This window comes from Nyctereutes procyonoides, unplaced genomic scaffold (genome assembly GCF_905146905.1).
Source record: "Nyctereutes procyonoides isolate TBG_1078 unplaced genomic scaffold, NYPRO_anot_genome, whole genome shotgun sequence".
Lineage (NCBI taxonomy): Eukaryota > Metazoa > Chordata > Mammalia > Carnivora > Canidae > Nyctereutes > Nyctereutes procyonoides.
The window spans coordinates 40631834-40657418 of record NW_026575133.1 but is presented as its reverse complement, the minus strand read 5'-3'; the positions used below and the strand labels follow the sequence as shown (position 1 = coordinate 40657418).

Here is a 25585-nt window from a genome sequence, read left to right as displayed (position 1 = left end):
GGGGTGGGCTCAATACGCTCCTGTCTCTACTTCTGCATGTTTGGAATTCTCCACGATGAACTATAAGTAAATACATAAATAAGGGACGCTTGGGTGGCTCAGTGGTTGAGCATCTGCCTTCGGCTCAGGGCGTGATCCTGGGATCTGGGATCGAGTCCCGCATCGGGCTCCCCACAGGAAGCCTGCTTCTCCCTCTGCCTGTGTCTCTGCCTCTCTCTCTCTGTGTCTTTCATGAATAAATACAGAATCTTAAAAAAAAAAAAAAAACGCAAATAAAAAGACTGCCTTCCCTCAACAAGGTGAAGCAGCAGAGGCCAAGGGGTCTCTCAGCAATCCTGTGCCTGAGCCTACTTGGGAGCTGCCATGAGGAGGAGTGCAGAGGAGGGGCCCACCCGGGGGCCCACAGAGCACCAGCAGCACCCCAGGCACCCCAGAGGTGGAGAGGACCCTACTGCCACACCACAGCTTCACATCCAAACATGTGCCATTAGACCAGCTCATCCAAAAGCTGAGTTTTGGGCTTTGAGCCGCAGATTTCCAAGGCCTAGTGAGAAATGGTCAGTGGATCTTCTATCCTAACAGTACAATTTGGCATCCTTTTCTTCTTTGCAAGAATCAATTAATGGCTGTTTATTCTTCCTCCAGTTAAGCTCCTCCCATCCTTATAGGCAACATGTAAGCAGAGTTCCAAAGTCACCTCCACATATTTTGGAGAGAGAAGGCCTAGGTCCAGGACAGGGGTTCTGCAGAGGCTCTCAGGGACTCTTGGGGCCCTGCATGCACCAAACCAGGACTTTAGGACACCAGTATAGAGAGCAGCTTACACGGACCCCCTGGACCCGGTCAGGACACCCACCACACACCTGCCTGACTCTGGGGGACACGTGGGATATCTGTGCTGTTGGGAGGGAACCTGCAGATAGGAGGCCTGCTCAGGGGGACGCCCTGGCGGGACAGGAGGCAAATGGCTGGGTTTACCTATTTGTTTGTATCTTACTATAGATAATTCCAAACACACAAATGTAGAGAAGCCAGTGTAACAAGCACTCGCCACCAGCTTCAGCCATGCCCCACGTGAGAAGGTTCTGGAAGCCAGGCCCCACGAGGACCAGAGCAGGTGGCTCACCGTTCACTGACGGCCATGACGTCCAGGACGTTGGAGAAGAGGATATGTGCCTCAGACGGGTGCAGGATCTTCTTCAGACGCTCATTCTCCATGAAGTGAGACACGAGCAGGCTCAGGCTTTTGTAGTAGGAGGCCTCAGAAGTGACCAGCTCGAACATGGCCTGTGTCAGGACAGAGAGGCAAGAGGAGGGCCAGCGGTCACCTCCCAGGCCTCACCTTGCAGGAGGGCGTCTCCCTGGCTCCCAGTCAGAGACACAGAGAGAGGCAGGCCTGTGTGTGCAAGGGCGAGTGGACTAAGGGTGCTTCCACACGCCGGCCGCAAGGGTCCCTGCATAAAAGGCAGAGAGAACGTGCTCACGGCTCGCTATATGGAAACCCGGAGACCTCCTAACATCCGGAGCACGGAGTAGGTGAAAACCCAAGAGGTCAGGCATATACTGGAGCCCCAGCAACTGCTAATGGTGACGCGGGTGGTCTCCTGGTGCAGAATGGGCGTGAAAATCGGTATGGAGGGCCTCCCACCTATACACCCCCAGGGATAGCTGGAGGACACAGGCCACCGTGTCAACCACAGACAGCAGGAGGGGGTGCATCTTTTATCTTTTCACCCTTTAACTTGTCTTTATTTTTTTTCAAAGATTTTATTTATTTATTCATAGACACCCAGAGAGAGAGAGGCAGAGACACAGGCAGAGGGAGAAGCAGGCTCCATGCAGGGAGCCCGACGTGGGACTGCATCCCGGGTCTCCAGGATCACACCCCAGGCTGCAGGCGGCGCCAAACCGCTGTGCCACCGGGGCTGTCCTAACTTGTCTTTAAATTGAAAAATGAGCATCTATTATTTCTTCCATGGTCTAATTTCATAATGTAATCGATAAAGCAATTTTCATTTTGAAAAAGAAAAAGAAATCCAGAATCTGATAAGCTCCCTGGAGGCAGCCTTATTCTGTATCAAGCCTGTTACCTGGTCGCTGAGCCTAAAGCACACAGCAAAACCAGTCGAGGCTCTGTTCTCTCCAGTGAGGAGCTTCTCTGCCGTGAGGGCCCACCTTCCCCACCTTACTCCCAAGCAAACCGATGACCCTTCCTGAGGGCGGGTTCAGGTCCCACAGTGGCCGCCCAGAAGGGACGGTGTAGTGGGGTGAACTGTGCCCACCCCACCCCCCAAAGCTGTGTCTGTGTCCTAAGCTCTGGCACCAATGACTGTGAACTTATTTGGGAAAAAGTTCTTTGCAGATGCAAATTAAGGATGTCCAGGACATCACCCTGGATCGAGAGTCTAAATCCAACAACAGGCGTCTTTCTAAGGGAGCCATGTGACACACGATGGACTTCTGACGCGGAGATGCCCAGAGGAGGCCACGTGAAGACCAAGGCAGAGCTGAACATGTGCCCCATGCCCAGGGCCGCCTGCAGGTGCCGGCAGCTAGGAAGGGCAAGCGGCTCCCGGGAGTCCTGACACCTTGGTCTCAGGTCTCTAGGCCTCACAGCTGGGGGAGAAGAGACCCCAACTGTCGCGAGCCACCTTGTTGGTGCTGATTTGTTACAGCAGTCCCAGGAAACTACCAGACAGATGGAGCAGCACAGGGACTCTAGTCGTCAGCACAGGGACTCTGGTCCTCCCTGTGCCCCCACCACCCCATATGTCACTGCAACCCCCCCCCCCCCCCCCGGCCAGAGCCCTACCAGGGCTCAAGGAAAGTGGAGCTCCAGGGCCCAGGAAGGACGGATGGAAGGAGACAGGGAGGGACTAGCATTTGTTCTAAAGGCACTAGGAATCTTCCCGGGTCCCCCAGGAACGGCGTACGGGGGCTCCTGTTCCACCCAAAGGAACCAGAAGCAGAGGTAAAGTAACGCCCTCAAAGTTACCGCTGGGTGGGCGAAGGGCAGAGGCTCAACCCAAGGGACTTCTGAGCGCTGGGCTGGGCCACCACACTGCCCCGTTAGACGGCAGGCAGAGCAGGGGTTACAAGAAGCGACGTGTTTGCAAGTTGGGGACCCCCAAGAGCATACACCCGCCCAGCAACAGGGACAGAGTCCACAGGGAAGTCACTCGGGGTGGCCCAGCAATCAGAGGCCGGGCCACCGCGGCGGAGAGCCCACCTGGTGCCCCAGTGGGTGCCCCCAACCTGGGCCGATGGGAGCCATTGCTGGAGCCTCTCTGGAGCCACCCCCAGGTCGCGGCGGCCAGGTCCACTTGGCGGGCGAAGCCACGGAAAGCACATCCTAGCGGCCTCCCTGGCGGCCCCGCACCCCACGACCCAGCGCTCGGCCTGCGACGGCACCACGGGGCCCGCGGGAGGTTTCTCGGCCTGCGGCGCGGGCATCAGACCACCTCCCTGCCGCTACGCTGCGGTTCGCTAAGAAGATGTCAAGCCACCGCGGCTTGCAGGCTCTAAGCAAATACAGCAACCCGCCGCCCGCACAGGGACGCGGCCGAGTGTCGCTCGGAGGACGAAGCGCCGTGCCCGCCACGCAGCCCCGCGGAGGGCGCGTCTCCCCGAGGGCCACCCCTGCACACCGCACCGCCTGAGCCCGCACCCCTGAGCCCACCGCGCACCCCGCTCCTTCCGCACACGCCATCCGGGGGGGTTGTCCCATCTGATGGTCACGTCGCTCTCCCTCAGTCAAGCCTCTGGGTGCAGCGCGGGGCTGATGGGGATCCGGGCCCTGCGTGCTCTCCGCACTCTCTCTCATTCCCTCACTCATACATCCACTCATTCACGCGTTCGCTCACTCACTAATTCACTCATTAATTCACTCACTTGTTCACTCACCCCCTCATTCATTCACTCACTCATTCACGTACTCACCCCCTCATTCACTCACTCATTCAATACTCACTAATTCACTCACTCACCCATTCACTCATTCATTCACTTACTCACTCATCCATTCACTCACTCACCCCCGCATTCATTCACTCACTCACTCATCATTCACTCATTCACTCTCCCCTCTGCTCTCATGTTTGCTGAGCACCTGTCTAGGCACCAGGGATTTAGTAGTGAGCTTGGCCAACTCCCTGCCACCATGGAGCTTGAATCCCAGGGAATGGGGACAGAGCAGACAGGGAGAGGTGTTTGTGGGTGTATGTATGTGTGCGTGTATGTATATATGAGTGTAATGAGTGTGTGTATGAGTGTGTGAATGTGTGAGATGTATTTATATGAATGAGTATCAGAATGTGTATACAAGAGCATATACATATGAATGTGTATGAATGAGCATAAGAACGTGCTGTGTGTGTGTAAAAGTGTGTAAGAATGTGCACACGTTGCTGACCATGGGGCACTCCTTGATAAAACCACTGCTCCGTGGCCACGCAGGCTGAGGCCCCCTGACCTGCCCCCCGGCTGCTGTGTGACACCCTCAGTGGGGCTGACGCAGGATCCTTAGCCTTGGGGAACACTTGGCTAGACTGACCCGAATTTTATGAATCATGGCTCGTCTCTCAATGCTGCTTAGTGCTCAACTTAGTATCCTGTTTGATTTCCGCCAATTATCCTGTTCCAGTTTTTTTCCCAGCCTTGCCACTACCAAGCCTGTTCCTGCCTGGGTTCTTTTCCAGGGGTGAGATCTGCTCAACTCTGGGTGCTGCTTTGGAGGGGTCAGTCCAGGTGGTTGTGGAATCGGCAGGGACTGAGGTGGCCCTGGCATCCGGCACGGGCAGCTGAGCAGCAGAACGGTCAAGGCTTCTGCCTTGGAGTTAGCCAGACCTTTGCCAGGATGAGAACTGCTTTAAGCAGCTAAGCCTGTTCCCATCGTGCAAAACGGGAACCACAGTCCCCAGCTGATAGCCGTCAGCCTGGAGCCCACCCATCTCAAAGCACCTGCTGGACGCTGGGGGTCATTACAGAGTCAGCATCGGGGCGCTGCCCTCACAGGACTCAGCTCCACGGGATGAAGCTCTGACCAGAGGGGTCAAGAGGGGCTTGTACTAGGAGGTGACACTGGATGTGACAAGCCCATTCCCAGGGGCGCAAATGCTCATGCAGAAAACGGATGTGCGCGCCTGGTGGGACAGCGGGGGCTGGTGGCCAGGCCATGAGAGGACCACGGAGGAAACAACAAGCTCCTGTTTCCATCTTTGAGTCTTTCCCCTGCCCGCTGTGTGGGCCTAAACCACACAGCTTTGTTTTCCAGAGTCCAGAAGGGCTGCTCCTGGGCGCTGAAGGTGTTCACACCACTTCCCGAGTTGGCTTGTGGACGAGAAGCCACATCTGGCTCCCTGCAGGCTACCGCACTTAGAAGACACTGGATCATATTTTTCTCAGTAAATTTAGACTTTTCTCCAAAGAAAGGAAACAACAGAGAGAAATCACTGATGTCCCAGCTGGGACAAGACCATCACCGCTCCGTCTCACATGAGCTGACTGGATTTAGCTTCGGCTGGCAAGCATCTCCCCCTTCCTGGAGCAAGGCCAGAGACACCTGAGCCTGCAGACCCCAGGCCAGCACTGCACCCCTTGAATACAAGATACTCCGGAGATGCACAAAGCCAGGACCCCTTGCTAATGCAGGGTCGGCCACGGGGGCCACTTGGGGTTCACTGGGGTGCTGTAGGCAGCCTCAGTACTGGGGGAGTTGCAGAGTTAGGACCACCTGGCCATGCTGTTCAAGCAACACATTGGAAGAAACAAATGAGACCCCAGCCCATCAGCAAGGGGGATGAAAGAGGAAGCAGCGACACCAGGAAAATCCAGGGGAAACCCTAACCTGCTTCTGATTGAGGGAGGTGAGAAACCAGAGCCAAAACCCACAGTGCTGCTCGTTAAGAACTCACTTCACTCACCCGTCAGTTGCTGTGGTCTCAGACAGTTGAGCTTGTGTCACAGTTCATCGTCCGCCATGGGTCCTCGGGCTCCAGCCAGGCAAGCTCGCTGCCCCAGTGCTCCACGCCCCGCTCCCACACGGCCACTGGCATCGGCCCTTGGTTCTTCCACCAGCAGGGCACGGGGGGAGCAACCCCCTCCCTTGCTCTGCACCTGCACCGTCTCCTTGTAACTCAGGACTCTCTATGGAACCCCCCACACGGCACATTTTGTCCTGTCCTGACCTCCGTGTTAATGGACCACAGCCGTCTGAGGCCACCACCTTCCCTTTATCGCGATATGGTCATGTGACCTGAGTCACAGGTCCCCCTGGATGGAAGCTGCCCCCAGGACGGAAGCCGTCCCACCGCCTGCCTCCCTGCCACTGCCTTCAGGTGTGGCTTCAGCACAGCTGGGAAGCAGAAGCAGCCCCCTCCCCCACAGTCCCGGTTTGGGGGTGGGGGCTCACCTCTTCCCAAATCCCAGGCTATTCCCAGGACAGGCTGTCCATGGCGGCTGGATCTCAGCTCCCATCTGAGCAGGTGAAAGGAACAAAATGGGATCTTCTTAGGTAGACTGCATTTTTCCACCTGCTTGGGACTGAATTGTGTCCCCCCAAGCTCATAATGTTGAAGCCCTAGCCCCCAGTATGACTGCAATTGGAGATGGGGCCTATGAAGAAGTCTAATGTGATCATAGGGGTAGGGCCCTGATCCCCTATGACTCTGTCCTCATGAGAAGAGACAGAGACACCAGGGATGCAAGCCAAGGACGGCGGTCCCATCAGATACCAAGGCTGCCGGGACCTCAATCTTGGACTTCCAGCCCCAGAACTGCAAGAAATCCATGCCTGCTGTCCAGCCTCCCAGGCTGGGGCAGTCGGTTATGGCAGCTCAACCTGGTCAAGGTACCACCTAATTTCCCATCCAGCTCCAAGAACTGTGGCCCTTCCATCCTCTGGGCCGACATTCGCAAGCCATTGGACTGGATGTGGACTGGAAGGCAAGGCCAGGAGCCCCCTCCCAACACAGGACACACACCTCTCAGGGAACAGGGAAAAGTTGGACATTATTCCAAGTCACTGGAGCAAGGCCTGGGAGCAGAGTCAAGAGAAAAGAGACATTCTCTGCTGCAGGTCCTGCGTCACTGGGGAGACTCAGACCCAACAGATGACTCTTCACCGGTATTCTGTGAAACAGCGTGCGCGACTTCCAAAAATACCGCACCGGAAGACAAAGTTCATTTGGCAAGAACTGAGGACCATTCCTGCTGCCCCCACCCCTTGCCAGAATGAGGCATTTTCTCTCCCTAAATCCAGGAAACTCTTGGCTTGGCCCTGCTTCTTGCTTGGTCGCCATGCTCCTGCTCAGACACAGACAGGTGCAACACTCCCCTGGTGAGCGGGGATCATGAATACCCTCGTCCGTGCAAGGTTATCAGAGACACACGGCCCCAGGTGCAAGCAACAGCTGCCACTCATCAACACCCAACAGGTGCCTGGCGTGATGCCATGTGCTTGTGACACGTCACCTGACTCGGTCCTCACAACCCTGGAGGTTTCCCAGATTGTCCCCACAGATCAGGGTGCTAAGGTCCCATGGCCTGCGAGTGGCAAAACCAGGGTTTGTCCTTTTGACTCCAGAGCTCTGTGCCTTGACTGCTCTGCTACGGAACGAGAAGCCCTTCCACGCAGACACCAAGTTTTCCCACCAGCCCAGGGCCCAGCGGTGCCAGGCCAGCACCCTGCGTCCTCAGAGGTGGGCCTGCTGTGATTTGTACAGAAGCCCCCTCCCTCCTACGCTGGCCCCTGTAGACTGTAGACTCTCTCCAGGTCCTTAATCATCTGCTTGTTAACGTGGTTCTTTCGAGTAGGTGCTTCATACATTTGTTAAAGGAAAAACCTCCACAGTAGCGCTCTCATGCGAACCAGTCCTGGTTTACGGATGACACACTCGTAACTTCCACCCACGGGATCTGCTCCCCAGGGCCCCCTGCTCCCCACGCTCGGAGCACCCACATCTGTTTACAAGGACACCACTGGCTGCATTATACGTTCATCCTTCTTTCTAGGCTCCTGCTGGCCATCCAGTGTTCGATCCTCTCTCCTGGATGGCTTCCTAAAGTGGCAGGTACAGGAAACTCAATGCTCCAGAAGCTTACTGGCCACCTGCTGAGAGCTGGGGGCTGCCAGACACTGGGGATCCCGAGATGACCAAGACCCGCCCATGCCCCCTCGGAGACCCTCGGAGACCCTTGGCCCAGGAGACCTCAAGCGTGGGGAGCCAGACTTTGCACTGCCACCCAGACCTCAGCTCAGTCATTCCATAAACCTGGACCAAGAGCCACCTCCAGGACGTGATTGGGCTCAATGCTGGGGACACAAAGGCACAGAAGCATGCTGTCACCAAGGATGCAGCCTGGGCACGGCCGATGACAGCTCAGCGGTGACCCTGACAGTGAAGTGGGGAAGCAAGGAGGGGGCCGTACCCCAGAGGCAGGAGAAGCAGGCAGCCGGGGAAGGGTTCTGGAAGGGGCTGAGAGTTAGCCAGGCAAAAGTGGGGGAAAGCCAACATGTTTGTGCAAATGCAGATCCCCAGGCCTCGCCCCGGGTCCACACATAACCTGTCTTTTAACAAGATGTCCCAGTCCTCGTGAGGTGTGGCGGTGACTGAGGACCCTGGCACCCGAAGCTTCTGCAAGTCACTTGGGAGCTTTCTTACTTGTCACTCGGAGCTCCTAAGTGTTAGGGCACCTGCCCGATGCCTATCTTTCCTGGTACATTTGCTTTTAGCTGGAGGGTGGGAGGAGACAGAGAGGAAGCTGGGCCATAACGCCAGGGGTCTCCTTCTAGAGCACCCCACTGCCTTAGAGATTGTGGGGACATAACCCATGGACACCCTGGTTCAGACCCCTCGGTCCAGTGTCCAGGCCCCACGATGTGCCAGAGGGAGTTATGGCCACGAAGGCTGGGCCTTATGCTCCAGATGACCACACGCTTCCTCCCTCCTCCGGGGCTGTCACAGGAGCCAGGGTGAAGGGTGGCCAGGCCCGTCCATGAGAGGCTGTGCCTGCACTTTGCTCTGGGGCCTTGAGTCCTTCTGTGCCAGTGTGGCCACCCCCAGCAGATGCCCCTCCATGCTCCAGGCTGGTCCCTCCCCTCCACGACCTGACTGGAACAGCACAAAGCTTTGCCCACTTCTGGGGCTAGCCCAATAATTCACTATCACAGGTATTAAGGTGGCTGGAAGTGACTCCAAAAAGACACTCAGTAAAGAACAAGCTCCTGAGAGTGTCTCTCTTCCACGAATGATGATGGATCAGATTCCAGAGCGCACACCTTGACCCGCTGCAGTGGGGTCTGCGGGGTCCACACGAGGCCTCGGCCATCACACGTCACACAGCGTGGCGACAACGACCTTGGGGTGCTGCTGCGGGCCTAGGGCTCACATATGAAATTGTAGCTTCCTGCAGCCCTGGGGCGGGGGGCCCTGAGCACCCCTAACGTAGGTATAAACTTTAAAAAGACACAATCTTACAACGACGCCTCACTCACAGTTAAGAGAAATGGAAATTAAAACCACAACGAGATATCGCTGATTATCTAGCACATCAGTCAAGACAAAATGATGGGCTCATGTACAGTGGTGATGCGGAGCGAGCACCCTCATGCCTCAGTGTGAAGACAGCATCTCCCAAAATTTAAAAAGCAGGGAACTCAACTCCTCAATTCCACCTGGAAGTTTCCGTGGTAATCCACTGCAAGGATTTCAGTTTTATATAATAATGCATTGAATGTCCTGGACCCGCAACATTTCTAATCGCAAATAGCCATCCGTTGGGGGGCTGGCTAAAGAAATCAAGAAACATCATAAACAACAGAGATCCATAAAGGAAAGAAAGAAAAGAAAAGAAAAGAAAGAAGGAAGGAAGGAAGGAAGGAAGGAAGGAAGGAAGGAAGGAAGGAAGGAAGGAAGGAAGGAAGGAAGGAAGAAAAAAGAGAATGGGGCGCTCCATTTGGGCCGATGTAGAAAGATTTTCAAAACATTTTACCAAGTTGAGAAAGCAAGCACAGCACATAACCACGTAATAGCAGGTTCACCATGTGTGCGGCACACGGACGCCGCCCTCGGGGACCAGGCACAGAGGAGACGGTTTTTCACCGTAAATCCATTTACTCTTTTTGCACTTTTCATCAGGTACGTAAGTTATTTATCCAAAAGATTCCTTTCAAAAATGACAAATGCTAACATCACTTTGTGGCAAGAATTACAGGTGTTTATCATAGGACAGGAGCTGTGTGATGTCCTGTGTCATGGCTATCGTCCTTAAACCGTGGAGCAAAGTCCCTGTCCCTCCTAACTGGAGACTCATTTGTTGAATTGTTAAAGTTTATCCCAAAGAGACAAGTATGTGGTTCAATGAGGGTTGGTGAACAAAATAACAATCACGATTTAATTTCTTTCTTTTTTTGAAATCTTTTTTTTAAAAAAAGATTTTATTTATTTATTCATGAGAGACACAGAGAGAGAGGCAGAGACACAGGCAGAGGGAGAAGCAGGCTCCATGCAGGGAGCCCCACATGGGATTCAATCCCGGGTCTCCAGGATCACACCCTGGGCCAAAGGTAGTGCTAAACCACAGAACCACCCAGGCTGCCCACGATTTAATTTCTTGATAGAGGTACATCATATTAGGGTGCCTGGGTGGCTCGTCGGTTAAGGGTCTGCCTTTGGCTCAGGTCATGATCCCAGGGTCCTGGGACTGAGTCCTGCACAGGGCTCCCTGCTCCTCGAGGAGTCTGCTTCTCCCTCTCCCTCTGCCTATAGCATGCTCTCTCTCTGTCAAATAAATAAAATCTTTATTTAAAAAAGTACATCATATTAAAAACCCATAATTTTCCTCTAAAATGGATAGTTTTTTTTTAAGTACATTAAAATTCTAAAAAAAAAGACAAACCAAAAAATGTATCCTGTTTTGGAGGTTGAGCGACTGAGATCATAATAGATCCTGATAGATCCCCTAGGAGGCCCACACAGGATAACCACTGGGTCCCCTCCCTTCCTGCCCCTGGCAGGGTGACGCGAAGTCCTGACTGGGCACCCTAGGGCTGTCCCGCTGCAATAAGAACCAGCCTGTGCAGGCTGCCCCATGGGAGTGTCTGCATGACCTGGTTTCCTTGGAGATACTCAAAATATCATTCCCTGCTCAGTTTTTGAGTTGTGCACACCCAGCTCACCAAGATCAGGGACCAAGGCACGTCTGTCTTTTCTATCCCCTTTGCCTAGACAGGTTCCTGGAGCTCACTGGGGACATGGGCCATGCCAGCCGCAGGAGTGACCACTCCACGTAGTGTGCTTGGGCGGCCCCTCCAGGTTCTCCATTCTTTCTCAGGATGCCGGTGTCAGGCCTGGTGAGAATCAAGCAGTGACTGATGCTTCCTTCAGTGAGGTGAGGCCCCCCCGGGTCCCTCCCCTTTGCTTTTGACTCTCCCTCAGGACCATTCCACGTTCCATGGCTTTCTGGGGAAGCCCCTGCCCTCTCTACAGCTGCCTCCCTCTCAAACCTTATAATTTGAACGTACGTCTGATTATTTTCTCAAACTCTTGTGTTCTCAGACAGCAACCCCAACACCATTCCAGGCAGGAGGGTGGGAATCGAGGGCTACAGGATAAGTTTAAGAAACAGAAACTAAACCGAGAAAATCCTACCTGACGTGTTCCAACTTTAGCTACCTAATTTTTACTTAGAAAAGGAGGGAAACATACAATTTAGTTCTTAAATCCCAGTTCTTCAATGACTAAGACATAGGCCTACCAAAAGGCCATCATTTTGGGGTATTTTCCTTGTGTGAACAGTAGTTCATTGCAACCTGCTGCTTTTGTAGCTAAGGAGAAAAAGATGTTCCAACAACAGATTGAGCTGGTGGTACCAGTTGCCTGACTTGCTTTGAAAAATGAGAAGATCTAATGCAGAAGTCACTGATTTGGAACAAAAAAGATCTGGAGATCTCACTGCTTCCCTTGCCAAATATTAACAAAATAGAAATTCACATTAAGCTTTTTAAAATAAATATGAAAAGTCAGACCAGGGGCATCTGGGTGGCTCAGTCGGTTAAGCATCGGATTCTTGATTTCGGCTCAGGTCATGATCTCAGGGTTGTGGGATGGAGCCCCACGTGGGGCTCCGTGCTCAGCATGGAGTCTGCTTGAGATTTTCTCCCTCTCCCTCCCCCTCTGTTCCTCCCACTGCTCACTCTCTCCCTAAAACAAATAAAATCTTAAAAAAAAAAAAAAAGACCATAAAGTCTCAGAGCAAGACACATGGCCTGTGCGCCCCTGTGATTTTCTACTGCATGTGACTGTATTTATTGTTGGGTCATCCTAGTTATTTAAATATCTTTACTGGATCTATTAGAAATGACGAAAATGTCATTTATTAAATCTATTTTTCCATGCCAATTCTACTATAGATGGAATGCTTTATCCTGCCTTTATCTTTTAATTTTTTTAAAAGATTTTATTTATTTATTCATGAGAGACACAGAGAGAGGCAGAGACACAGACAGAGGGAGAAGCAGGGTCCCTGCAGGGAACCCGATGTGGGACTTGATCCCAAGACCCTGGGACCACGACCTGAGCCAAAGGTAGATGCTCAACCACTGAGCCACCCAGGTGTCCCTATCTTTTAATTTTTTAAAAAAAAGCTTTTATTTATTAGAGAGAGAGAGAGAAAGCAGGGAGAGGGGCAGAGGAGGAGGGAGAGGGAGAAGTAGACTCTGTGTAGCGCAGGGCCCACCACCACAGAGCTGGATCCTACAACCCTGAGATCGAGACCTGAGCAGAAACCAAGAGTGCATCCAGGTGCCCCTCTATCCTGCCCTTTAAAAACTTAATGTGTCATAAATATTCACCTTGTTCATTCTTTGAAAACACATTTTTTTAACATGCTTTTCCTGTGTACACTGTCTTACTAAGTAGTTCCCCTATCATTGGGCATTTTGGGTTCTTCCTCCCATTCTTCCCCTAATTTTTGCTGGAATCAACATCCTTATAAACAAGTATTTGTGCATATTTCTGATTATTTTTCAAGATAAATTTCTAGGAATGGTAACACTAGACAGTGTGCAAACATACCCTTGTAAGGGTCTGGTACACACATTGCTGTTTCCTCCCTATCAGTGTGTTTGAGAGTACTCATAGAAAAATCTACCCAACACCAGGTTTTAAATATATTTATATTTAAAAGTCTCTGCCATTTGAAATGCCTGTACCTCAATGTTGTTTTAACTTGGACTTCTTTGATTAAACCAGTGAGTTTGATCCCCCCCCCCCGCTTTAAATTTAATCACCGGCCACTTGCAATTTTCCTGAGAATTGTTCTGTCCATTTTTCTTTGGGATACTCATCTTTTTCTTATTGATAGAGCTCACTAATTGATCGAGACCTGGGTTTTGCTCACACATACAAAGACAACTAAGTTTTGGATGTTTATCTTAGAATCAGCCATTTCCCTGAAATGCCTAATAAAGATCCAGTGCTTTTGATTCCCTCAGGATTTTTAAGTAGGCAGACATCATCGGCAGGTAAGGGTGGCTTTGACTGTCCTTGCTTATGCTTTATCTCTTATTTCTTTCTTTTTTTAAAAAAAAATTTATTTATTTATGATAATCAGAGAGAGAGAGAGAGAGAGAGAGGCAGAGATATAGGCAGAGGGAGAAGCAGGCTCCATGCACCGGGAGCCCGACATGGGATTCGATCCCGGGTCTCCAGGATCGCTCCCTGGGCCAAAGGCAGGCGCTAATCCGCTGCGCCACCCAGGGATCCCTTATCTCTTATTTCTTTCCTTGTTTTGCTGGACTGGCTAGAACTTCCAGAGCAACACCGGTGTTAGCAAGCTTCACTGTCTTGCCTTGATCTCCACCAACAACAATTCTTCATTAAATGTGATCTTGGATATAGACCTATGAGGTTCTTTATAAATTTCCAAAACTATCCTGAGTTTTGTTTAAATGGAAATAAATGTCCTATTTCCCTTTTCAACGTCTTTGAAGGTCAGGGTGTTCTTCTCTGGCCTATTGATAGGATACATTCTGGCCCCAAACTTCATACCATCTTTGCATTCACGCATATGTGTTCAATATATGTTATTCTTTTTTCTTTTTTAAAGATTTAAATTTATTTATTTGGGAGAGAGAGAGAGACAGAGAGCATGTGTGCGCACAAAGGCGTGGGCAGAGGGAGAGGGAGAAGCAGATTTCCCACTTACGGGCGCTGCCCTCACAGGACTTGGTTTCATGGGATGAAACTCTGGCCAGGGGGGTCAGGAGGGGCTTGTCCTAGGAGGTGACACTGGATGTGACAAGCCCATTCCCAGGGGACGTGGGAGCCTGACATGGGGCTTGATCCCAGGACCTCAAGATCTTGACCTGAGCTGAAGGCAGACACTTAACCGACTGAGCCACCCAGATGCCCCCTCAATGTATGTATTTCTTTTAATATATCTCCAGATTTGATTTTCTTATGTTTTATGTAAATTTTTGCCTTAATTCACAGTAAGACAGATCTAGGTTTTGTTTTGGGGGTTGGGGCGGCGGGGGGGAAGTGCTTCTTTTGTTGGATTGAACAGAATGAGGACAATCTGTTTCTTTTCCTCTTTCCCCCCTTTTATGTTTTAGTTTTTAAATTAGTATGTGGTAAAATTGACTTTTGATGCACAGTTCTAAGAATTTTAACACGGGCATAAGATCCTTGTAACCAACACCATAACCAGGACACGCAGGGTTCCATTACTCTGAAAAAGCCCCCTGTGCTCTCCTGTTCTGGTCACACCCTCCCCGCCCTCATCCCTGGCGATGACCACTGATCTGGCCTCTGTCACTGCAGCTTTGTCTCGTTCAGCGTGTCCTACAGATGGAATGACATGGTGTGTAACCTCCCTGATCTCCTTCACTCAGCAACACGCCTTTGCATTCACCTAGCTGGTGTATAGCAATAGATCTTCTTTTTAGGACTAAGTAGCGCGCATCGTACAGACTTTCCAGAGTTTATCTGTTAAAGGCTATTTGGTTTGTGCCCCGTGTTTGGCTATTATGAATCGAACTACTATAAACATTCACCTGCAGGTTTTTGTGTAAACCTAAGTTTTTATTTCTATAGGGCAGTAGTTCTCAACCATGAACTACTTTTGCTCCCCAGGGGACCTTCAGCTAGGTCTCGAGTCATTTTTGGTTGTGACAACTGGGGGTAGGATTTTACTGGCATCTAGTAGCAGGGACCTCTTACAACGCACAGGAGAGCCACCCCTCTGACAAAGAATGATCCAACCCCAGATGTCATCCTGTCGCTTTTGAGACGCTGCCCTAGGTAAACACCTACAACTGGGACCTCCGGGCTGTATGGGGTCTGTGTCACTTGTAAGAAACCACCAACTCTTTTTCAGAGCAGCCAAACCATTTTGTACTCCCACCAGCCAGGTACATGAATTCTAATTGTTCCACAACCACACCAGCACTTGGTATTGTATTTTAAGTTTTTTAAGCTAGTGTGATTATTATTATATTATTATTATTATTATTATTATTTGAAGAGGGTTTTTTTTTGGGTAGATTTCTTGAGATTTTTTTATATAGACAATCATCATGTCCTCTGTGAATAGGGGCAGTTTATTTCTAGCTTCCCTGCGGACTTTCTCTTTGACTCAAGGATTACTTAGAAACATGCCCCTCGATTTCTAAGTGTTTGGAGATTTTCCTGTAACCTTTAGGTCACTGATTTTATTTTAATTCTATTACAATTGCAGAACATACTTTGTATGATTTGAATTCTTTTCAATTTGTGAAAGTGTGGTATGGTCTGCCTTGGTGAATGCTCTGTGTGCACTTGAAAAATAATGCACGCTCTGCTAGGTGTTGAGTGGAGTGTCCTAGAAATGCTATTAGTTCCAGTTCTTCAATACCCTGACTTTTTCCATGTCTCCTGGTCCCACTGATTACGGAGAGAGGAGTGCTGAGTGTTTAATGAGGTGGATTTTGTTTTAATGTGTGTGTGTACTACAGGGACGCCTCAGTGGCTCAGTCATTGCGCATCTGCCTTGGGTTCAGGTCGTGATCCCAGGTTCCTGGGATGGAGTCCCATATCAGGCTCACCTCAGGGAGCCTGCTTTTCCTTCTGCCTACGTCTCTGCGCCTCTCTGTGTCTCTCATGAATAAGTAAATCTTTAAAAAAAAAAAGTGTGTGTGTGCTACTGATCAGATTTGGTTAGAATACCTTCAACCAAATGGTTTGTGTATTTCCCTCTTTTCCATGCTCTAGACCATGGGTCAGCAAACCATACCCCATGGTTTTTTGGCCAACTATAACCGTAAAAGAAGTTTAACTGGAATGTCTATCCCTTCACATGCTATTAGCGGCTATGACATTACCATGGACAGCCGAGCAGTTCTGAAAGGCTGTATGGCCCACAAAGCCTAAAATATTTATTATCTGGTCCTTTAAGAAGGGGCGATCCCTGCTCTAGATCTTTCCTGACCAATATAGTAGCAACCCATGGCTCTCAAAATGGAAGTTAGTTTAAATTACATAGAATTAACCATTCTGTCCCTCAGTGGCAGCAGCCATACTACAAATGCTTGATTGTCACACGTGGCTGGTGACTTTGGAAGATGCAAATGTAGAACATCTCCAACGTTGCAGAAAATTCTGCTAGACAGCAGTGTTCTAGACTACTCCAAGTGACAGGGGCTCTTTGTGCTTTGACCACTTGGCCCAACTCAGTCATCTGGGGGCAACATCTCTTTTGTAGATTTCTTTTGGTTACCTGATATATTTTGGTGTTTAAGAAATTCTTATTTTTGAGTCAATTTTTGGTAGCTTATATTTTCCTAGAAAGTCATTCATCTCATTGCGACTTTTACGCAGGATCTATTGATCTCTACCCTATCTGCTTTCCTTCAGATTGTGTGTGTGTGTGTGTGAGTGTGTGTGTTTCCCCCTGAATGTCTCAAGCTAACATCTTAGCTCGCTTAATTTTGTATTTATTCCTTATTTAACAATTAAAGCATGTAAGGTTGTGAATTTTTATCCAAATGCAGCTTTGGGGGCACCCGGGTGGCTTAGTTGGTTAAGCATCTGCCTTGGGCTCAGGTCATGATCCTGGGATGATCCTGGGATCATGGCCACCCCACCCTCAGGGCTCCCTGCTCAGCGAGGAGTCTGCTTCTCCCTCTCCCTCTGCTCTTCACCCTACTTGTGCTCGCTTTCTCTCTCTCTCCCTCTCTCTTTCTCTGTGTCAAATAAATAAATAAAATCTTCAAATTCAGCTTTGGCAGCATTCCATGTTTTCAAAATGTAGTAATCTTCCTCATTATCCTTGAAGTAATCTATAAATATAAGATTGATTTTCTTATCTCAAAGGTTAGGAGCATTTTAAACATTTCTGATTTGAGGTTTTTACATTGTTCAAATTTATTTTCTTGTTTCACTGCACCCTAGTGAGAGATTATGACCTCTATAATTTTAGTAAATATTTATTGAACTTTTTCTTGTGGCTTAATATATGACCACTTCTCAGTGGTATTTATGGATACTGGGAAATAGAAGATTGCTTCTCTCAAGCATATATTTCTGTCCAACAGAAATTTTAAATTTATTAGTAACCATTTAGTAGCCATTTAAAAAGGTAAAGAAACAGGAAAATTTTAATATAGTTTATTTAATCTAACATATCCAGAATATGATGTCAGCATGTAATATAAAAATTATTAATATGGTACCTTTGCTTTCTTTTCATTTGTACTAAGACCTCAAAATTTGGTGTGTATTTTCTACGTTTACCATGTTTCCATTAGGATTAGCCATATTAAGTGTTCAGTAGCTGCCAGTGGCCAGTGGCTCCTGCATTGGGCAGCACAGCTGCCACAACTATAAAGTTCAGTAAAAATATTCGAGTCCACTGCATTACTTTTTTTCAGATTGCTTATATCCATGTTATGTCCCACTCCTACAGAAATAGTGTAGCGTGTACGGCAACTTCTGCTCATGTTTCTGACAGACTCCACTCTATCTGGCTGCCATCTCATAATAGTTGGCAAAATTACCTTTTCATTGTAAAGTGAACCTCTTAGGAATGGCCTTCCTAATCATAGACATAACGTCCAGAAGACTAGGTTTTAAAAAAGAGAAGAAGACTGGCAGGTTTTCTATAAAACTGATGAGATATTTTTATGTGAAAAGAGACACCACAAAGCAAGGCGGCACTTAAATGCTCAATTGATGTCAGTCTGTCCAGCTCTTTATCTTGTTAACTCATTTATCTTCACAACCCTGTGATGCAGTACTAGGATTATCCCAGTTTTACAGATAAGGAAACAAGAGCATAGAGAGGTTAAGTACTTGCCCAAGGTCACACAGCTAAGAAGTATCAGAACTGGGATCCAAACTCATGCTACATCACTTCTCCTACTACACAGAAGAAAACATTTTAAACATATTTAAAAAATGTAAAACCCAGAATGTATAAAAAGCTGCCATCCACCAGGAAGAGAAATAAATATAAACTACCCAATAGAAAGAAGGGCAAAGGATAAGAACAGGCAATTCGTAGACAGAGAAATGGAAACAGCTAATACACATGTGAAAATACGCCCAATTTGCAAGTCATCAAGGACAGATAGGTTAAAAGCAAGATACAATTTTTCATCCAACAGATGGGCAGATGGGAGGAGAGATCAAGAAGTCTGCTAACCAGGCTCAGGGGCTACGTGAAAATGGCCTCCCTTCACATCCTTGGAGTATTATCAAATTTGTCCTGCCTTTTTGAATGGCAACATGGCTGTGTCCACCCCATTTATTTATTTTTCTAAAGATTTATTTATTTGATAGAGAATGAGAGAGCGCTCACGCACAAGCAGCAGGGGTGGAGAGAGAAGCTCAAGTAGATGCCACCCTGAGCGTGGAGCCCCATGTGGGGCTCAATCTCACGACCCTGAGATCATGACTTGAGCCGAAACCGAGAGTCGGACACACCACCCACCGGGGTGCCCCTTGTCCACCACCGTTTAAACTGCACTTCCCTGACCAGCCACAGTCTCCCACCAGCTCACTGAAGCGCCTCCCAATCAAGCTCCATGTGGCCACTTGCTGAGTCAATGGCTCGGCTTCCCTGCAAAGCTGTGCGGGATGCGCTGAGCGCTCTGGGCAGCAGGCTGCTCTCCAGGCCACCTGTGCCCGGCCACCTGCGCCAGGCCACCTGCGCCAGGCCACCTGCATGCTTCTCTCCCCACCTGCGAGCCCCTTGTGGCGGTCTTTGCTCTGATTCAAGCCAGCAGCGTCAGGACACAGGGAGTTGTCTTCATGAAAACTAAACTGCAGTTTCTAAGTCGCTAAAAACCAAAATCAAAATCAAACAGCTGTTAGATAAAACAAATGTAAATGGAAGGGGGGAGCCTCAAAAAAGTCTGTAAGGATTTTGCACGTAAGAGTCTTCCTAAACGTCTGAACCCCCAAACCAGATGGTGTCTTAGGTCCATCCTCTATGAGGAGAGAGAAAATAGACATGGTGAGTCCTCGGGTGAGAAGCCAGGAGGCAGACAAGGCCCGTACATGTTGGCACTGCAGTTTTTAAATGATGAAAATCTATAAATGAGTAGCTTCTTTACTTTTAAAACATTTAAAAAATAGAGCGATACCTTTTATCAACGTCCAGGATACCTTTCTCCATACAAAGGACTCGTCGTTCCCTTTGTTAATTCATCCCAGATTCCACTCTGTCCCACGATATAACGGGTCTAGATTTCTAATCAGTGGGAGGATTTCTGTCTTTCCATGGAGGATTTAAGCAATTTACGCTCATTATAACGGATAACATTTGCTATGGACTCCACTGCCTTATTTTATGCTATTGGGGGTGGGGGGAGCTTTTTAACTGTTTGCTCTTTTAGTACAAAGGCCCTGCTCTCTCTGCTTTGAGCTTTGCTTATGTCGTAGAAGGCTTATACCATGTTTTAAGTTCTACTAGGGTTTATCTCTAAGCTTTCCAAAGGACTGAAAATCTTTACTTCTCTAATTACCAAGGTAAAAAAGAAGCATTTCCCCCAGAAACTGGTATTTGTTCTGGGGACTAAAGAAAAAGGCCCTGTGGTGGTGACACTGTGTGAAAGAAGCTGAAGACAAAATAGTATTATAAAATTCTTTCCATATGAAAGTCAAAGTTAGGAGCGGTGAGCCCTGTCTGTGGCCAGGGGACCCCGAGGTAGGAGGGATGGACAACTGCAAGGGGACTTCTCCACGTGTTCTGGCACCTTCCATGTGGTTGCTTCTCTGAGTAGGGCTCCCCTGCTCCAGGGGACATATCTATCCATACCCCCCCATGTGCATCTTCTTTTCCGGTGGGCGGGGGGGGGGGTTTGCAAGTGGCTTCTTTATGTCTCCTCCAGGGTTTTTGTGCAAAACTAGGAGAAGCCACATCGGGAACAGGTGGCTACACATGATTTACATCAGGTGTTTCATTAAACACTCCTGACACAGCCCTTTCCGGATCCCTGCTCACAAGTCCCAAGGGCCTGGGTGGATCCCTCTCGATCCTGCCAGGTGGCTGTGCACAAACCAAGCCTCCCCATACCTTCCCCAGCAGGCGCAGCCTGGTCACCAGCGGTCGGTCATGAGCGGTGCATACAGGTTACTTTTGTCTTTTAAATAAACGAGAGGAGCAAAGGTTTCGGTGGACTCCAGGGCAGGAGGGCGGGGAGGCCAGGGCACCCGGGGCTAGAACCAGTTCCAGGACAGGCTGGAGGGGCGTGTGGGTACAGCACAGAGAGGAGGACTGTGGACTGAACTCAATCTCCTCCTTTCCCCCTCTCTCGCCACTTTTGAAATCTCGCGGTGACCACACACGGCACATCCCTCCCCACCGTCCTCTCCCCTTACTGCTGATCACCGTGCTCCCATCTCTAGATCGCGGGCTTTCTCTCTACTCCCGAGTGATCTTTGCCCAACTGGAAGGAACACGCCGATGTCCCAGCTACGCACTTCTGTTACTGTGACTCCTTCGTGGATCCTCCCTCCCGGCCAGTAATAAACCCTTAGGCCGCCTGGCGCTTTTGCCTCAGCCTAGCTGATGTGCAAGGTGTGCCTGGACCATCTATGTGGTGCAGCAGGACAGGAAGGCCCTGGATTTCCACACCGGTCCGCTCACCTTGGGTTCAAGGGCCTCTGGAGCAAAGTGGTGGACATGGGCCACAGATGGCCCCCGAGCTCCCTCCCGTGCGCCCCGGGAACACCCGACAACCTTGGGCTCCCAAAGGATGCCACCTTGCTCCCTGATGAAACAGCTCTGCTGTGCACGCCCAGCACTGGGCTGAGCTCTCCTAGAAGCAAACGAGGATGGTTTGTTTGTTCTGTTTTGTTTTTGGTGCCTGTGAAACAACGTGCATTTCCCTGAGTGTTCTGGATGGCTAAACCCACCAGGAAGCGTTCTGGGGAGCCTGCAGGGCGGGGGGGGGACCCCTCACGGAGGAGGCCTCCCCTAGTGCATGGAACCACCTGTCCGTTCTGCACGGAGCTCCCACCCCTGGGCAGCCCTTTACCTCCTGCAGCTTGATCTCCTCGGGCTGGAGGATTTCCAGCACCCCGCTGCTCTGGATCTCAGGCAGGTCCTGCCAGAGGTTAAATCTCGAGTGGGGGTTACTGAGGAGGCAGATCTGGGGCAGAGCCTTCCTCTCGGGCGGGCTTGCCGGCTCGTCCTCCTCCTCCTCCTCATCCTCCTCCTCTTCTGGGGTCTCCTCGCTGGCCAGGGAGCCATGGGCATTGGCGTGTATCTCTGCATCCTGCTGCCTCCTGGTTTCAATTTCTTGGAGCGTGGATTTATCTCGGTATTCCTGATACAGGAGCCCTGAAATCAAAACAAAATCAAATTTGATTTGAAGAAAAAGGGACAGATTTCAGAGGCACAGCTTTCCAAATCACTAGGTCAAGACGTGGTACTCTCACCGAGGGCAGGGGCCATGCCTAGGAGAATGGAAGGAAAGCCTTCCTCCCCAGAGGGCTCTCCCCGGCCCAAGGAACTGCCACCGTCTTCATTTCTTGGGGATGATCAGCATATGGAAGATTCCCCCCCACAAAAATAAAGAGATCCCTGAACGCATTAAAAATCTGGTCACACAAATATGTGGCTTTCCCCACACACACTTGGCAGACTGCTCGAGTCTAGAACTTGATGTGTTGATAACCAAGGGGCACAGTTGATGGAAATGCCCTAATTATGTTTCAACATCCCAACAGGATGCTTTCCCTAGCCTTAAGTGCTTCAATATTAAAACTCGAGCATGTTCATTTGTGAAATGGGAATAGTTGTAGATTCTCATTTTGAAGGAGAAACCGATATTTCATCAGCCTTAGGATTCAAAAGGGGAGCATTCTTTTTTTTTTTTTTTTCTTTTACAGTTTCAGGCTTACTTCCCTGACCAATTGTACTTAGAGTAAATGCATTTTAAGTCTCCAAGGAGACTTGGGGGTACATATGAATCAGCACAAATGTAGCATCTCCGGAGGGAAAACCCTGATTTCAGACATCCTGGCTGCCAGGTGGAGGGACTGTCTCTTCCCAGCAGAAAAGCTTCAAGGACAAGGTGGGAGGAAGGGGGGAGGGGGTCTCGGCCCAGGAGGAGGAAAGGTGGGGACTGGGTGGATAGGGGGTCAGGCCCCTAAGGTCATGTCTGCTGGCCATGCCATGGAGGTGGCAAAGTATCCTGTGGGCAAGAGAGAGGCCCCGAGAGACCTCCGGCAAGCAGCTCCGGTCTCCATCTTCGGATGAGTGTGGAGAGGAAGAGAGATGCTGTGTTAATTCCCCAAGGGGGTGATGACGGAGGCCCAAACCGCATGTGGTGGTGCGGGATGGAGCCACGTGCCTGGTTCAGGGAACAGTATTAAGGCACAAGACGGGTCCTGGTGTCTGCCTGGTGCTGGGTCACGAGTGATAACCAGGTGGCCAGCATGGCAACAGGGTCTGGTGGCCCCAGTCAAGGAGACAAGGAGCCCAGGAGGAGGGTACAGCTGAGGGATGGGGGGCAGCGGAGAGATCCAGGTGCACCTGAGGGGCATCCAGGTGGGGAGGGCCGGGAGGCAGCCAGCCGAACATTCCGGTCTGGCCTGCAGTCAGGGGCCCCTTGATAGTCCACCTATAAAACAAAGATGATTTTCCCAGGAGAATTCTAATTGGGATAAACGTACCACTTGTAAAGCACTTTCTCTTACGATGCAGTACAAACGCTATTATTCCTTTCTTATCTAATTGTTAAATATATCTAAACAGGAAACGAAGGAAGGAAGGAAAGCAGACGAACTTTGAAGTCCTGAACGCGGCTGGATAAATTCTATTCATACACGGAAACCCAAGAGGCCCGCCCTGTGGGACTCATGAGCTCGCCTCCCATGCTCCGTAACGCTGGGTTACGAAGCCTCTACGGTAAGCGTAGCATTTACTTTAAAAAATTAAGATGCTGTGATTTTGCCGAGCTCCATTCCAGCAGAATATAAATGAAGGTGATCTGACAAAGGAAGGAAGAAAAGCAAAGCCCCGAGTCTCTGTTAAACGTAATCCGGACTGAAGATCTATGAAGACAGAAGCTTCACGTCGCTACGTAACCGGGTTCAGTCGGGAGCCTGAGACCTAACTGTTGTGCTGACTTTGAACCGACTCGTCTCCCGTGATTCTGGTGCGCGTGTTTACAGAGGTTTAAACGGAACCAAGTTTCCACGAGTTGACTTGGATTCGATTTTCAAAATGTGAATGAGCCTCCCACCTAGCAGGTACTCAAACAGTCACTGGATCGGACACCTTTTTAAAAAAGCAGCTTCGAGGGCTCCTGGGTGGCCCAGTCTGCAGAGCATCCGAGTCTTGATCTCAGGGTCGCGAGTTCAAGCCCCATACCGGGTGTGGAGCCTACTTTAGAAAAAAAAAAATGCAGTTTCTAAGCCTCACCGAAGCGTCTAACCAATTTGGCATCTTTTTGAAGGTTCAAAAATATGTCTTATACATGCTATCGTCGGCACATCATGGATAAATACTATCTCCAGCATCTCAGTGTGATACATATGGTGAAAAGAGACAAAAATATCAGCATTGTGGGTAGCTGGGTTGAAAATATTAATTCTGAAATCACATTGTGGTAGACACTGTTGGCTGCCTCTCCTCTATCCCCTCACACCCCGTGTTCCCAGCTGGCAGGGGAGGGGTTTTGTTTGGGCGCTGACCCATTCCGCGCTCCGGGAAGTGGGAAAATGTTGGCTGACCAAAACCCACTGTGACACTATGTTGTACACCTGCAACTAATATTTACACTGTATGCTAATCAGAATCTTTAAAAATTTTTTAAAAAATAAAACCTTTCTCTAAAAACAAAACAAACAAAAAAGAAAATATTCTTTAGAGAGCTCTCAAGTATAATGAGAGCTCTCAGTAGCATAATGGCTGGCCTTAGGGACTCCCTTCACAAGAGAAAAATCACAGAAATTAGGCTTAAGATTAGAAATAAATGTCCACATCCAATGTAAATTTCCCTTAAAATCTGGCCTCGTCTGCCCTATAACTCTACAGAAAGCACTCAGCCCTAATCTCTAGGTTCAAAGTGTACACGTTGCTCACGTCTATACCAAAAGCCAGGAAATAAATTTAACAGAAGCGCTTGGGGGAAAAAGAAAACCAAACCCTACAGTGATATTTCCCTCCTTCTTGCCAGTGGTGGGTTTAGGCATGAACATGACACAGCCTGGCCAAGGAGAGTAAGGGGACATTTTACATCTTTCAGAAGTGCTTTCCAGTCGGTTAAGCATCTGGTTCTTGATCTTAGCTCAGGTCTTGATCTCAGGGTTATGAGCTCGAGCCCCACTGTGAAGCCTACTTAAAAAAGAGAGAGAGAGAGAGAGAAGAGCTTCCCCAAAAGACGTCCCTCCTCAGTAGACACTTAAAGAAAAACTTTTCTTTTTTTGCTTTTACATGTGTCTGTCTGTGATGCCTGGAGCTGTGGCAGCCATTTTGTGACATAAAGTGCAAATGCTGAGAATGATGGAGGGAAAGGAGCTGGTGGGCAACTGCTTGGCTGACTGAACCAATTCCAGAATTTTCTACCTCTGAATGAAAAAAAAAATACTGCCATTGTTTAAGCTTTTTTTTGGCTGGATATTCTGTTACTTTTAGCCAAAGACTCCCAAGACAAGTAGTTTCCGAATACCTCTTTCTGAAGAATTTAGAATATGAATTTAAACACCAGTTTTCCTGGAATTACTGTGACTACAAAGAGTTATCTGACACACTGTGTAACCATTGTTCGTAGCCCGTTTATTTTTATTGGTCTTAAAATTCAGATTAATAGTGTAGTCTTACCTGAGGAGCTACATGTTAACTAAATGTCTATACTCATTGTTCTATTAATATGTTTTCCTATCTCATATTTTATACATTCAGCAAGCACAACTTTATGTGAAAATTAACTTTTACCAGTAAAATCTTGCACCTGGTATAGTATATTCATGCAGATATACAAGACCCAGTTCCCATCTTTCCCACTTAAAATGTTTTGTACCAGGCTGGCTGTGCTGCCCTGCAAAAGGGGTAAATTCCTGGCTCCTCTTGCCAAAGCCCTGGAGTCATTCAA

At 49.3% G+C, this 25585-nt stretch overlaps 1 protein-coding gene across 1 annotated transcript in view; it reads right to left on the bottom strand.

The window, feature by feature from the left end:
- The window catches only part of NGEF (neuronal guanine nucleotide exchange factor), a 39209-nt gene that overhangs the window by 10566 nt on the left and 3058 nt on the right, over positions 1-25585 (bottom strand). The window contains exons 3-4 of the mRNA XM_055346357.1: positions 21521-21825; positions 1127-1287 (exon numbers count right to left, since the gene is read on the bottom strand). Coding sequence (XP_055202332.1) covers positions 1127-1287; positions 21521-21825 — 466 coding nt within the window. The remainder of the gene's footprint in view (positions 1-1126; positions 1288-21520; positions 21826-25585) is intronic.